This window comes from Megalobrama amblycephala, linkage group LG17 (assembly GCF_018812025.1).
Source record: "Megalobrama amblycephala isolate DHTTF-2021 linkage group LG17, ASM1881202v1, whole genome shotgun sequence".
NCBI classification, from domain to species: Eukaryota; Metazoa; Chordata; class Actinopteri; order Cypriniformes; family Xenocyprididae; genus Megalobrama; species Megalobrama amblycephala.
In genome coordinates this window covers 40,636,503-40,652,302 of record NC_063060.1, presented here as the reverse complement: position 1 = coordinate 40,652,302, position 15,800 = coordinate 40,636,503, and the positions used below count along the sequence as shown (strand labels likewise).

General features: G+C 31.5%; 1 protein-coding gene across 1 annotated transcript in view; it reads right to left on the bottom strand.

The window, feature by feature from the left end:
• The window catches only part of slc1a8b (solute carrier family 1 member 8b), a 16,742-nt gene extending 1,282 nt beyond the window's left edge, over positions 1–15,460 (bottom strand). Inside the window, exons 1-9 of the mRNA XM_048164606.1 lie at positions 15,405–15,460; positions 12,646–12,896; positions 11,171–11,250; positions 10,071–10,286; positions 8,068–8,110; positions 7,770–7,980; positions 4,020–4,119; positions 2,325–2,558; positions 1,311–1,505 (exon numbers count right to left, since the gene is read on the bottom strand). Of these exons, the coding sequence (XP_048020563.1) occupies positions 1,311–1,505; positions 2,325–2,558; positions 4,020–4,119; positions 7,770–7,980; positions 8,068–8,110; positions 10,071–10,286; positions 11,171–11,250; positions 12,646–12,888 (1,322 nt within the window). The 5' untranslated portion in view covers positions 12,889–12,896; positions 15,405–15,460. The remainder of the gene's footprint in view (positions 1–1,310; positions 1,506–2,324; positions 2,559–4,019; positions 4,120–7,769; positions 7,981–8,067; positions 8,111–10,070; positions 10,287–11,170; positions 11,251–12,645; positions 12,897–15,404) is intronic.
• Between the last annotated feature and the right edge of the window lie 340 nt (positions 15,461–15,800).

Below are 15,800 nucleotides of genomic sequence, written 5' to 3'. Positions count from 1 at the left end.
ATTTGAACAAGAATACAGAATTCAGAACTCTTTTCTAATTTAATATACTGGTATTTAAAATGTAATTTATCCCTGTGATGGAATTTTCATCATTACTCCAGTCTTCAGTGTCACATGATCCTTCAGAAATCATTCTAATATGATGATTTGCTGCTCAACATTTTATTCAGGATTCTTTGATGAATAGAACGCTATAAAGAACAGCATTTATTTTAAATAAAAATCTTTTTTAACAAGTCTTTACTGTACATTTTTTGATCAATTAAGATCAAACGTATCAGTGCTGAATAAAAGTATTAATTTCTTTCATCATTCAGAATGATTTCTGAAGGATCATGTGACACTGAAGACTGGAGTAATGATGCTGAAAACAGTTCTTTCAAATAAATGCAGCCTTGGTGAGCATAAGAGACTTCTTTCAAAAGCATTAAAAGGGTTAGTTCAAACAAAATGAAACTTCTGTCATTAATTACTCACCCTCATGCCGTTCCACACTTGTAAGACCTTCATCTTCTGAACACAAATTAAGACATTTTTGATAAAATCTGATGGCTCAGTGAGGCCTCTATTGCCAGCAAGACAATTAACACTTTTAGTGCCCAGAAAGATACTAAAGACATATTTAAAACAGTTCATGTGACTAGAGTGGTTCAACCTTAATGTTATGAAGCGACAAGAATACTTTTTGTGCGCCAAAAAAACAAAACTTTTCAACAATATTTAGTGATGGGTGATTTCAAAACACTGCTTCATGAAGCTTTACGAATCTTTTGTTTTGAATCAGTGGTTCGGCGTGCCAAAGACAAGATTTCAGTAAACGAGGCTTCATTGCATCATAAGCGTTTCAAAATTTCAGTAGTTCACGTGACTTTGGCAGTTTGATACACGCGATCCGAACCACTGATTCAAAACAAAAGATTTGTAAAGCTTTGAAGCTTCATGAAGCAGTGTTTTGAAATCGCCCATCACTAGATATTGTTGAAGAGTTTTTTTTGTTTTTTTGGGTGCACAAAAAGTATTCTCGTCGCTTCATAACATTAAGGTTGAACCACTGTAGTCACATGAACTGTTTTAAATACGTCTTTAGTAGCTTTCTGGGCGTCTGAAAGTGTTAATTATCTTGCTGTCAATGCAGGCCTCACTGAGCCATCGGATTTTATCAAAAATATCTTAATTTGTGTTCTGAAGATGAACGAAGATCTTATGGGTGTGGAACGACATGAGGGTGAGTAATTACTGAGAGAATTTTCATTTTTGGGTGAACTAACCCGGTTGTGTACGTCATTCTTAATGTAACCGAGATACTTTACCTAATAGTAACAAGTTGTCCAAAGTCAAGCTCGTACTCATTGACTTGTGCAATGAAGATGGCTGCCACTGCCTCATATAGTGCTGTGCCATCCATATTGATAGTAGCACCCACAGGAAGCACAAACCGAGCGATTTTCCGATCCACGTGGCAGTTTTCCAGTAAGCACTTCATTGTAATGGGCAGAGTAGCTGAACTGGAGAAAGAAGGATTATTTAAATATACAAATGAGTTTATAAGAAATATACGGAAGAGGATTAGGGCCAAGCAATAATTATTTTTTAATAAATATTTTTAATAATTATTATTTTACTTTAAATGATTAAAGTTGTTAAATTTCGAGAAAAAACTCGTTAAATTTCGAGAAAAAAGTCGAGATAAAATGTTGAGAATAAACTCGTTAAATTACGAATTTGTTCTCATAATTTAACGACTTTTTTCTCGTAATTTAATGATTTTATTCTCATAATTTAATGAGTTTATTCTCAACATTTTATCTCGACTTTTTTCTCGAAATTTAAAGTCATTTTTCTCATAATTTAACGAATTTGTTTGCATAATTTAACAACTTTTTTCTCGTAATTTAATGACTTTATTCTTAACATTTTATCTCGACTTTTTTCTCAGAATTTAACTAGTTTTTTCTCGTAATTTAATGATTTTATTCTTATAATTTAATGACTTTATTCTTAACATTTTATCTCGACTTTTTTCTCAGAATTTAAAGTTTTTTCTCGTAAATTAATGAGTTTATTCTCAACATTTTATTATTTAAATATACAAATAATTGCTTGGCCCTAATCCTCTTCTGTAGAAATAAAACCATTCCATATTTCAACTGTTATAAGATTCTGGTTAAGATTCATTTAGTGAATTTTCACATTGCATCCCTTGGTAGACCAATTAATTATTCATTTTAATGTGATTTAATTGAACTATTCCTGGAAATAGATTACAGGTTAACCCTCGTTAATGTTGTAGTGAGCTAAAAGGCTGTTCAAAATGGCTTCCTTACCTGGATGAAGTTGCCAATGCAATAACCAGAGCCTGGAGGAGGCCACGGATATAGCTAAAGGGGTTTTTCCTGGTAAACAGGAAGAAGAACGTCGGCAGCAAAATCACCCCATGCACGAACAGCCCCGCCAGAACAGTGATGAAGTACATTCCCAGCTTCTCCGCAAGGACTGCAGGATCATGCATGTCCAGGATTTTCCCAGCAACCAGAAATACGATTCCAAATGGGAAGTACCTGTACAAAAAGACTTGAGTATTAAAACTATACGTATTTACAGTAGTTTGCTTACTGAAGGTGCATGCACATGACTGCATGACTAAATCAGCTTTTCATTTGACCTGACTCAAAGCAGAGCATCTTTCCACTGCCAACATCATTTAATAGGAATGAGGAAGCTGCTTTCAGAGCTGCTTTTAAACTATTACATTGACGTATTGTAGAGTGGATTAAAGAGATTGCTTGGCTCTCCGTTTGTTTTGGTCTAGGATTCAGCTTTATTTGCCAGTCACATGCTTGTTTCACACGTTTGCCTGACAAAACATAATGACTGTCCCAGAAGTGATATAACACTTAAAAGTGAGCATTTCTGTCGTAAATATAATTGGGGTGGGAATCTTTTGGCATACCTTACAAATGGATTCTTGATTTTGAATCAAATTTAGATTTGATATATGCATAGATTTGATTCTAGTTTACTGTTTTGCGTTACTTTATTTGACTGCGATAGAGAGTTTAATAGGTCTTGAAGAAATATCCTATCGAATTAAATGTAAACCTTTAATGCGAAAATGTATTTAGTTTTTCTTCCCATTTTAGTCAACCCAATATTATAAAAACAAATGCCATTTAAGCTGACTACAATCATTATACACATGACTGGCAGTCTTCTGTAATGAAGCAAGGCAGGCAATTCTATTTTATTTTTTATATTAAAAATAGGAACAAAGAAGCAAATTACAAACAATAGGACAAATACAATTGGAAAAAAAATATACAAATTAAATAGGCTACTTTAGTTTTTCAGTTACAGTAACCTGGTTTATATAACATATATAAAGAAATACTACAGAAATTGAATAATCAAATGTAAAAAATAAAACACTGTATAGTCTTCACTGTATAAATTAAATATAAATTAACTCATATTAAAAATACAAAAGTGATTCAGTCAGAAGCAGTGAGTAATTTTTTTAATTAATGTTAATGAAACAGACAGCATTTTATGAGGCTGCTGTCCCTTTAAGAATTAATGCACAGATCTAATATCCTGTTACACATCTGAATTTCTGTGAACTTTTGTGTAGCAGGATACAGACAGTTTACGTGAATACTCCACACGATGTGCATTTTGACATAATTGTGTGCATTTTGATCATGCAAGTGCAATAATCTGTGAAAGAGAACTGAATTTGGGATCGTATGCCATCTGAGAGGCGGTTATCTGTGTGTCCGTCACCGCATTGAATCCTTTTTCACAGCTTATTGTGATTAATAACACTCTAACATGTCAATAACTTTAAGTAGTACTGCGACGTTAAAGAAGTGTAACGATTTTTGAACATTTGTGAATGGATGTGAATCGGTAAAAGATAGAATCGTGATTCATATGTGAATCGATTTTCCCCCCACCACTAATATTTGAAATTACAAATCTCTAGTAGGTCATTTTAAGCAATCTGATCCATGTCTACTCACCACATAGCAGCATTGATGATTTTCATGACACATTCATTGATACAAAGACACACATTCACCAGTGGTGAACCTCTGGATCCCATTCTACCAAGCAGAAGACCTGGGGTAAATAATAATAATTAAAAAAAGGTCATTAAATCGATCAAACGTAAAGATGTTTACAGTCTTATAAAAGATTTGAACTTTCTAGTACGGAAGAGGATTAGGGCCAAGCAATAATAAAAAAATAATACCATCTCGAGATTAAAGTTGTTAAATTTCAAGAAAAAAGTCGAAATAAAATGTTGAGAATAAACTCGTTAAATTTCGAGAAAAAAGTCGAGATAAAATGTTGAGAATAAAGTCATTAAATTACGAGAAAAAAGTCATTAAATTACGAGAAAAAAGTCGTTAAATTACGAGAACAAATTCATTAAATTATGAGAAAAATGTCGTTACATTTAAAAAAAAAGTCAAGATAAAATGTTGAGAATAAAGTCATTAAATTATGAGAATAAAGTCATTAAATTATGAGAACAAATTCGTTAAATTATGAGAAAAATGTTGTTAAATTTAGAGAAAAAACTTCAAGATAAAATGTTGAGAATAAACTCATTAAATTATGAGAATAAAGTCATTAAATTACGAGAAAAAAGTTGAGATAAAATGTTGAGAATAAAGTCATTAAATTACGAGAAAAAATTCATTAAATTACGAGAACACATTCGTTAAATGAGAAAAATGTTGTTAAATTTCGAGAAAAAAGTCAAGATAAAATGTTGAGAATAAACTAATTAAATTATGAGAATAAAGTCATTAAATTATGAGAAAAAAGTTGAGATAAAATGTTGAGAATAAAGTCATTAAATTACGAGAAAAATTCATTAAATTACGAGAACACATTCGTTAAATGAGAAAAATGTTGTTAAATTTCGAGAAAAAAGTCGAGATAAAATGTTGAGAATAATCTCATTAAATTATGAGAATAAAGTCATTAAATTACGAGAAAAAGTCGTTAAATTATGAGAACAAATTCGTTAAATTATGAGAAAAATGTCATTAAATTTAGAGAAAAAAGTCAAGATAAAATGTTGAGAATAAACTAATTAAATTATGAGAATAAAGTCATTAAATTATGAGAAAAAATTCATTAAATTACGAGAACACATTCGTTAAATGAGAAAAATGTTGTTAAATTACGAGAAAAAAGTCGTTAAATTACGAGAACAAATTCATTAAATTATGAGAAAAATGTCGTTACATTTAAAAAAAAGTCAAGATAAAATGTTGAGAATAAAGTCATTAAATTATGAGAATAAAGTCATTAAATTATGAGAACAAATTCGTTAAATTATGAGAAAAATGTCGTTAAATTTAGAGAAAAAACTTCAAGATAAAATGTTGAGAATAAACTAATTAAATTATGAGAATAAAGTCATTAAATTACGAGAAAAAAGTTGAGATAAAATGTTGAGAATAAAGTCATTAAATTACGAGAAAAAATTCATTAAATTACGAGAACACATTCGTTAAATGAGAAAAATGTTGTTAAATTTCGAGAAAAAAGTCAAGATAAAATGTTGAGAATAAACTAATTAAATTATGAGAATAAAGTCATTAAATTATGAGAAAAAAGTTGAGATAAAATGTTGAGAATAAAGTCATTAAATTACGAGAAAAAATTCATTAAATTACGAGAACACATTCGTTAAATGAGAAAAATGTTGTTAAATTTCGAGAAAAAAGTAGAGATAAAATGTTGAGAATAATCTCATTAAATTATGAGAATAAAGTCATTAAATTACGAGAAAAAAGTCGTTAAATTATGAGAACAAATTCGTTAAATTATGAGAAAAATGTCATTAAATTTAGAGAAAAAAGTCAAGATAAAATGTTGAGAATAAACTAATTAAATTATGAGAATAAAGTCATTAAATTATGAGAAAAAATTCATTAAATTACGAGAACACATTCGTTAAATGAGAAAAATGTTGTTAAATTTCGAGAAAAAAGTCGAGATAAAATGTTGAGAATAATCTCATTAAATTATGAGAATAAAGTCATTAAATTATGAGAAAAAAGTCGTTAAATTATGAGAACAAATTCGTTAAATTATGAGAAAAATGTCGTTAAATTTAAAGAAAAAAGTCAAGATAAAATGTTGAGAATAAACTAATTAAATTATGAGAATAAAGTCATTAAATTACGAGAAAAAAGTTGAGATAAAATGTTGAGAATAAAGTCATTAAATTACGAGAAAAAATTCATTAAATTACGAGAACACATTCGTTAAATGAGAAAAATGTTGTTAAATTTCGAGAAAAAAGTAGAGATAAAATGTTGAGAATAATCTCATTAAATTATGAGAATAAAGTCATTAAATTACGAGAAAAAAGTCGTTAAATTATGAGAACAAATTCGTTAAATTATGAGAAAAATGTCATTAAATTTAGAGAAAAAAGTCAAGATAAAATGTTGAGAATAAACTAATTAAATTATGAGAATAAAGTCATTAAATTATGAGAAAAAATTCATTAAATTACGAGAACACATTCGTTAAATGAGAAAAATGTTGTTAAATTTCGAGAAAAAAGTCGAGATAAAATGTTGAGAATAATCTCATTAAATTATGAGAATAAAGTCATTAAATTACGAGAAAAAAGTCGTTAAATTATGAGAACAAATTCGTTAAATTATGAGAAAAATGTCGTTAAATTTAAAGAAAAAAGTCAAGATAAAATGTTGAGAATAAACTAATTAAATTATGAGAATAAAGTCATTAAATTACGAGAAAAAAGTTGAGATAAAATGTTGAGAATAAAGTCATTAAATTACGAGAAAAAATTCATTAAATTACGAGAACACATTCGTTAAATGAGAAAAATGTTGTTAAATTTCGAGAAAAAAAGTCGAGATAAAATGTTGAGAATAATCTCATTAAATTATGAGAATAAAGTCATTAAATTATGAGAAAAAAGTCGTTAAATTATGAGAACAAATTCGTTAAATTATGAGAAAAATGTCATTAAATTTCGAGAAAAAAGTCGAGATAAAATGTTGAGAATAATCTCATTAAATTATGAGAATAAAGTCATTAAATTATGAGAAAAAAGTTGTTAAATTATGAGAACAAATTCGTAATTTAACTAATTTGTTCTAGTAATTTAACGACTTTTTCTCATAATTTAACGAATTTATTCTCAACATTTTATCTCAACTTTTTTCTTGAAATTTAACAAGTTTTTTCTCGAAATTTAACAACTTTAATCTCTAGATGGTTTTATTTTTTTATAATTTGCATGGCCCTAATCCTTTTCCATATTCTAGTCCTCAGAAATATGAATAACTTTTTTAAACATTGTTAAGCAAAAGAAATGTTTCCTGAGCATCAAATCAGCACATTAGAATTTCTGAAGGATCATGTGATACTGAAGACTGGAGTAATGATACTAAAAAATGTACATTTTCAATTGTAATAACATTTCACAATATTTCTGTTTTTAATGTATTTTTGTTCTTAAACACTTCAAATTGTACAATAAATCTTTGCTTCCCTGCTGAAAAGATCACCACTGTCACCATTATATGTTGTATTTTGGCCACTAGGCACAAATATGGGAAGCTAGTGTTCCCACCAGACATTTTAATTGAGTTTAACTGGCTAGCTTTACTGGTGAACTCTTTGACCAAAGCAACAAGCATAATCTGGTCTGAGCTGACCTTTTCAGCAGGGTTGCATGGTGATATATAACAGTCCTAATCCATACACACCCATAGTGGCAGAGAAAATGACGATTCCTAGCACATTCATCCCATTGCTTTTCCCTGGTACGATCTTATAGTGGATTTCAGGAGGAGGAGTGAGTTCCAGAAACACTGGGTGACCCATCTTGGGGTTTTCATAGTCTGGCATGATGTACACAAAGTTGGCTTGTGATGATTTTGCACTTTTCTTTAAATTTTGAACAAGATCTGTCTTATACTGAAACAGAAGAGCACAGATGGACAAGGATTAGGTACAAAAACTCTAGAGGATTAATTCCTCTTGTTCTTCATATGTTTCTCTCACCTGCTGAAATGTGGCTTCAATCAGATTGGATGGAATCATGTTCCTGTTGGGAAAATACACAAAATCCATCTTATGTGGGGCCACAGATTTAAAACTATTTACAATCATAGACCTTTCAGCAAAAGGGCTAGTATATACTATTGGCCTAATTTCTGAGGCCAACACATGGCACATTGTTTGTTTTCAGAATCACTGGATTTGAGTATTGTATAAGGCTGTGGCACTTCCTGCTGGCTAAAAAAAAAAAAAAAAAAAAAAAAGCAGCTCTGTTTTAGCTCAGCCTAAAGACTTGGAGGGCAAAGGCTACAGGCTACTGCTTTATTTATAAAGTACCAATTCCACTGGCGTGTCCCTGAATGAAATCCAATTAAATCTGGTCCGGAGCTCAGGAGCATCTTTCGCACTCGAGAAAAGCCGTGTCATTCACATCCTCTTGAGTAGCTCTCTAAATATACCTAATTCCAATCTTTCTGTCCAGTGACGGGATAGCGCAGAAGGGAAGCTTTTAAGCCTTGCAGACTTAATTGCAGCTCGAAAGCAGTTATGTAAGTTCAATGTGTTTTGCTGATCAATAAAACTGAAATGAATTGCTTACAGTATACTAAGCATTGTTTGCTTTTTAAAAATTATACTACAGTTTTATACAAGGTGTCTCCACGACTAGTGGACTACTAGTTTTCACACATTTAAATAATGTAAAAGATTTCAAATTCAAGAGAGAGAAGTTAGTGTGTACTTCAGAGTGAAACTTGATAATCAATGAGAAATAATGCAGGGCAGAATTTCCAGAAAATCCATGAGGATTTGATGGGATTTTGGGGCATTATACAACAATGATAGTTTGCTAAAACAATGTTTACATAGCTATTTGACGACTGGTTAACACTAGGCTATTCTCTATATTTCTGCCTTAGTAAGGTATACAATGACCACGTTTTTTATATTTAGATTTAACATTATGAATACAAACACTGATGAATCACAATAAGACCTAGAAAGAAATATTAAGAACGAAATTAAGGAATTAAGAACATAAACAGTGTCCATTTTGATTTCATGTGAACTTCAAAGACATTTTATGATCACAAAAGTGATGATCTTGGGCATTTTCTGACTAGGAAGGAACTTCTGCTTGAATGGAGAAACTAACATCAACAACATATTTGAAATGATAACAAATTAAATCTGACAGAAAATGCTGAAATGATCATTTTCAGGTTTCTCTACTTAAAGGGTTAGTTCACCCAAAAATGAAAATAATGTCATTAATTACTCACCCTCATGCCGTTCCACACCCGTAAGACCTTCCTTCATCTTAGGAACGCAAATTAAGTTATTTTAGTTGAAATCCGATGGCTCAGTGAGGCCTGCATAGCCAGCAATGACATTTCCTCTCTCAAGATCCATTAATTTACTAAAAACATATTTAAATCAGTTCATGTGAGTACAGTGGTTCAATATTAATATTATAAAGTGACGAGAATATTTTTGGTGCGCCAAAAAAACAAAATAACGACTTATTTAGTGATGGCCGATTTCAAAACACTGCTTCAGGAAGCTTCGGAGCGTTATGAATCTTTTGTGTCGAATCATGATTCGGATCGCGTGTCAAACCGCCAAACTGCTGAAATCACGTGACTTTGACGCTCCGAACCGCTGATTCAACACAAAAGATTCATTACGCTCCGAATCTTCCTGAAGCAGTGTTTTGAAATCGGCCATCACTATATAAGTCGTTATTTTGTTTTTTTGGCGCACCAAAAATATTCTCGTCGCTTTATAATATTAATATTGAACCACTGTACTCCATCGGATTTCATCACAAATATCTTAATTTGTGTTCTGAAGATTAACGAAGGTCGTACGGGTGTGGAACGGCATGAGGATAAGTAATTAATGACAGACTTTTCATTCCTTTGCTTCCTTTCCTACAGCCGCCATATTGAGAGCTGCGATTTCTAAAACCCACAGTTAAGTTCTGATATTACTGTAATTAAAGTTACCTGATCAAATCAAGCAGGGCATCGGCAGACGTCATCACTGGCCCTCCTGCAGCTTTATGTCCCTCTTTCTCAGTACCAGTTCCAGGATGAATGATCAGCACCAGAATAATCCCCACAATTACAGCAATGAAGGTAGTCCACAGGTAATATGTGATGGTGAGGAGGCCCAGGCGTCCACTGGCCTTAGTGTCCATAGCAGACAAGCCAGACATTAAACTGTAAGGAAAGTGTTGGAGTTTTAAATCAATAGCCTAGTTATGTTCGACGTGACGCACAGACCGATCGGTGTATGACATCAAAATACCGCGAGAGCGATTAGAAAGCACGCGGTTCCGTATGATTTTGAATCACTCTCGCGGTACTTTGATGTAATACACCGATCGTCTGCTATTATTATTAAGTTTCACTCCTGTATGCAGACAAGATCCTTTTTTTAAATATAATGGTGGCCAGCTGCAGCTCATCTCTATAATTTGTAGAATTGCATAGTGTTTTTTGTTTGTAATTGTTAGACTCTAAAATAGGCTATATTCCTTCAACACATGAAAAAATACTATAGTAATTTATAGTAAATACTATAGTGTTCTTGAACCATACTATAGTAAAGTACTTGAATTAGTTTGCTGTGGTAATTCTATAGTTGCTGTGATAATATAATAGGGTATATTATACTAAATATAGGGTATATAATATAGGGTATATTATACTACAATACACTACAGTTTACTGTAGTAAAAACTAAAGTATACTACAGTATTTATTACAGTTTATCAGTTCACTGTAGTTAATACTGTAGCATTCATTAAAGTGTTGCAAATAATATAATATATATAGTATACTACAATTTACTGTAGTATGGTTTCAAAAACACTATTAGTATTCATTATAAATCATAGTATTTTTTCATGTGCTATCCCAATATTTATTGAAAGGTTTTTAAAAACAGATGAACTTCAGAAGTAAAGCATTTCTTATGATGGAACTTTTTTTTTCTGATGGATATTTTGTTGGTTTCTCAAAAATGTCAAATACAATTTGGCCTCAGAAATGCTGATATCTTGAATGAAAGTGCAACCAAACAGAACTGACATGCCGATTACCTGGATGTGATGAGAGGAAGAATCAACATTTTCAGCATTCTCATTAGAAGCTCTCCAGGAAAAGAAAAGTAGATTTTTGCCTGAGTTAAAAGGGAAAACATGACGTTGAGTGACATATTGAAATATTTCATTTCATTTCCAACATTTAAACCCTACTACAATGACTTTGAATATGTTTACTATTTCAGTAAAATCCCTGGAGGATGACGTCAGTTGACTTTTTTTAAGTACTGCGAGTTTCTCCTAAGTTGACCCTGTAAGGTGTTTGGAGTTTATTTCTAGATAACAAAAGCCAGATGCTCACACTCTTAGCAGGAGGACTACCAGGTTTTAAGTACCTTATATAAGGTCTGCATGCCACATGCTTAAGGCTGGGAAATATATGACGTCTTTAAGAGGAAAAGTCATCAACATCTTAACGTTAAAGGAATTTTCCAGCTTCTAAATAAGCTAAGATCTAATTGACAGCATATATCACTTTCATAAGACAATAATTTTAAGTCAGTTATAGCAAACAAATTAGACTTTTAAAAGCAAAAATGTGTAGCTCATTCATTTTTATGTACAAAATTTTGTATTTGTTCTGTAAAGTTGTCTATGGGTCATTGACATGAAGTGCATATTTTTGTGTCCAAGTGCATAATTTCTTTTTAAAATAATATGATAAATTCAAGACATATATCACTTTATTCTATAAAACCTACTTAGTTTGAATTTATTTTTAGTGCATTTAAATACTTAATACATATTATTTTATGTTTTGTTATCTTAAACCCCAAAATGTCAGGTGGTGCAACTGTCCGAACAAATGAACAGACAAGAAAACTATTTAAAATGATGTCTTAATAATAAAAAATTAAAAACTAAAGACTATGGCATCATTTTAGGTTTGAAACCTTTCATATAAAAAACATTTTATAAATATCAGTAGTTTTAAAGCTGTTGAAATAATCGAAAAACATTTGTCCAGCAATTTGAATGTCAGGGTGGCACAATTGCAATCATGGCACTTTTATTATGAATTGATAAAGGTAATAACAGTAAACATGGCAGATTTGTAGATCTCTCTCAAATACTGGTAAAAACTGCTAATTTCAAGTATGGCTAGGTTGGTACATTTTCCATGTCAGGAGGTACAACTATATACATACAACTTGGTTGTACCACCTGACATAAAAACAGTCAAAAAAATGCATTTAAACACGTTGAAATGTTATTTAACAACTGAAACTTGTTTAAACAGTTCATGACTCAAAAACATGCATTACATCAGTTTTGAAAAGATTTTTAAAAACAACTTTTTTGAAGCTTTATTATCGGTGACAATTTGCTCTTCTGGTTATGCATTTCAAATATCCTTGTGTATCATGCAAATGTTTTACGTGGGGGAAAAAAAACAACTTATTAATATAATATAAAACAGTTTTTTCTTCATGAATGTGATAACAAATTTGAAGCTTTAGATGTCAAGTTACCTGTGTCGACAAGTTCAAACTTCTCAACCCGAATCCGACCACGCAGCCTGACATTACAGCTAACACTGACAAGGTGAGCAAGCCGTTCCTTTTGCAGTAGTCCTTTATCCATGCCTGAAACTTTGATGATACTGAGTTCTTGATAAGTTTCTTGAAATATTCCACCATGTTTCTCCAGGGACCCGCGGGAGGGGAATGGCACTGGGAAGATGCCGGCCTTGAGCTACTCCGGTTCTCATCCATGATTCGACCTGTGTGGGCAGGAAGTGTTGTGAGAGCCTTTTCGGTGTAAACCTTTTCTAACAACAGATTAAGCAATCAAGTATAGATCCAAACCACTGCCTTCACGACAGCACAGTCAGAGGCGATTACAAGGGTATTAAAAGAACCTAGTCAAGAGTCTGGAGGCCATTGACTGTGGAAAGATAAAGTGGTGAAGCACTAATCCTAGAATAAGAGGCCAAGGTCAGTGTGGGTCAACACATTTTGAGTTTAAAAAGTGAAGATTTACTTCAAAAAAAGTTACATTTTTAGAATTATTTTTGGAAACGCAATGAAAGTATGACATTGCAATCTGGGGGAGAATGACTTGGAATTCTGACACAGGCTCAAACCCACATGAGCAGCTGAACATCTGGAACCACTAACCCTACTTTTTGAGTTAAAAATGATATTAACCCTTGTGCTGTGTTGAAAATCCTTAACCTACTTTGGTGTTCTCTGTCAAAAAATGACCAGCCTTCTAAATAGTTTGTAAATGCTTTTTTTTTTGTTGCTTTATTTGTCAATTTGCTTTCTTTCAATTAGCACAGGTTTTGTATTTCTTTTTGCATCTGATTGATCGTATTGATCTGACCTTATGCACCTCAGTGTTTGAGTGAAAAAAATTAACTCAAGCTAATTCACCTCCAAAAATGAGGTTGATAAAAGTTGATAAAAAGATTGAATATTTCTCTCTAAAAAATGCTGGGTTAAACACAAACCAAGTTGGGTTGGAAATGGACAAATCCAGCGATTGGGTTGTTTTAACCCAGTGAATGGGTTAAATGTTTGCCCAACCTGCTGGGTAGTTTTACTGATGTCAACTATTGTTTAAAAATCACTATATTGCTTGCTTAAAATGAACCCAAAATAGGTTGAAAATTAACATTTATTAATATGTTTAATAAATGAACATTTATTAATAGGTTTAATTAATAATAATTAAACAATAAACATTTATTGAATTGCTTATTAATAAATGTTTACACTCTAAAAAATGCTGGGTTAAAAACAACCCAAGTTGGGTTGAAAATGGACAAACCCAGCGGTAGGGTTAAATGTTTACCCAACCTGCTGGGTAGTTTTATTTAACTCAACTATTGTTTAAAAATTACTGTATTGCTTAATTAAAATTAACCCAAAATAAGTTGGAAATGAACATTTATTAATGTTCGATGAATAATTATTAAACAATAAACATTTATTAAATTGCTTATTAATACATTTATATTAATAAACTATTAAACTATTCAATTTATATTAATAAAATATTAAAGCTTATTAATAAACATTCACCTTTTGTCTATTATTGTTGCCTCTAATTGCATCTGGTTTTTAATTTCCCAACTATTTTGGGTTCATTTTAAGCTAGCCATATCGCAATTTTTAAACAATAGTTAGTTTAAATAAAACTACCCAGCAGGTTGGGCAAACATTTAACCCAACTGCTGGGTTAAAACAACCCAATCGCTGGGTTTGTCCATTTTCAACCCAACTTGGGTTGTTTTTAACCCAGCATTTTTTAGAGTGTACCTTTTGATTATTATTATTATTATTATTATTATTATTATTATTATTATTGCCTCTAGTAATTGTGTCTGATTTTAAATTTCCTATCTATTTTGGGTTAATTTTAAGCCAGACATATAGTCATTTTTAAACAATAGTTGGGATAAATAAAACTGCCCAGCACGTTGGGCAAATATGTAACCCAACCGCTGGGTTAAAACAACCCAATCGCTGGGTTTGTCCGTATTTAACGCAACTTGGCTTGTTTTTAACCCAGCATTTTTATAGTGTTGAATATTAAATATTTGGTAATAACAGCATAACGAGAACACAGAAAAGTCAAAAAATTATTATGTTATACCTTGTGTGAGCAAAACCAGTAAGTTTTAGTTCAATGCGAAAAACATTAACTTGCATTTTCGGGAAGAAAATCTTGAAACACAACATGAGGATTAAACATAAACAAAACATAGTTTTATGTAATTAAGTTATAAAAACAATTTTTAAAAGTTTACAAAATTAGTAGTATGTAACACTCAGGTCTATCTAGATAAACCAGAGAATCATTAAAAGTGTATTATTGCATGAGTTCTTAAGTTTAATAGAGAAGTGAGGTTAAGAAGTGAAGTTTAATAGACATATTTGCTCCACATGTCATATTCTGAAGAATATTGATGGTCTGAGTGGGCTTGATTTAAAAAAAAAAAAAAAAAAAATTGCACCTCCTCAGAATTCAGGATATAAGATACTCTACAAGATAAAACAAATAAACAATATATCAAGTTATCCTTTTCCTACATCACTCCTTGCTCACATGGAAAAAGGATGTTCTTTCATTTGGCTGCACTGCTTTTACTAAGTACACATGGGGTGGAGGCTATTCGGAGATGAAGGACATGCCCCTTATTAGTGTGAACGTCATGCCTTAATGGGATTTCTTTAAAGGCATTTCCGACACCAGTGTTTACAGCAGGTATTGATTTAATTACCTGACAGCACTGGAAGGACTCCAGTCCAGGAAATGAAGGTGTTTTGGTTGTGAAAGGTAAAAGAGCCTGTAAGGAACATGGTTTTTATATTAATGCATAACAAAATCTGAAATATAGACTCAGAATGAGGTAACAAGATCTGAAATGCTGACTCAGAAACAAAGTAAACAGTAAATCTAAGCTGATTTCTTTAGTTGTATCAATTTAAAAGGCTAGATGCAAATAGTCTAAATGAAGACTTATGAAACAAAAACACACATAAAACACCTTGACTTACAATTTGTCATACGCAGACCTCAACATCAGACATGGGTACATGAAACATGACAAGAAAACAGCTAAATGTGACAGCGCAACCAGAAACAATCATGTAAACATACTGTAAAAATGTATATG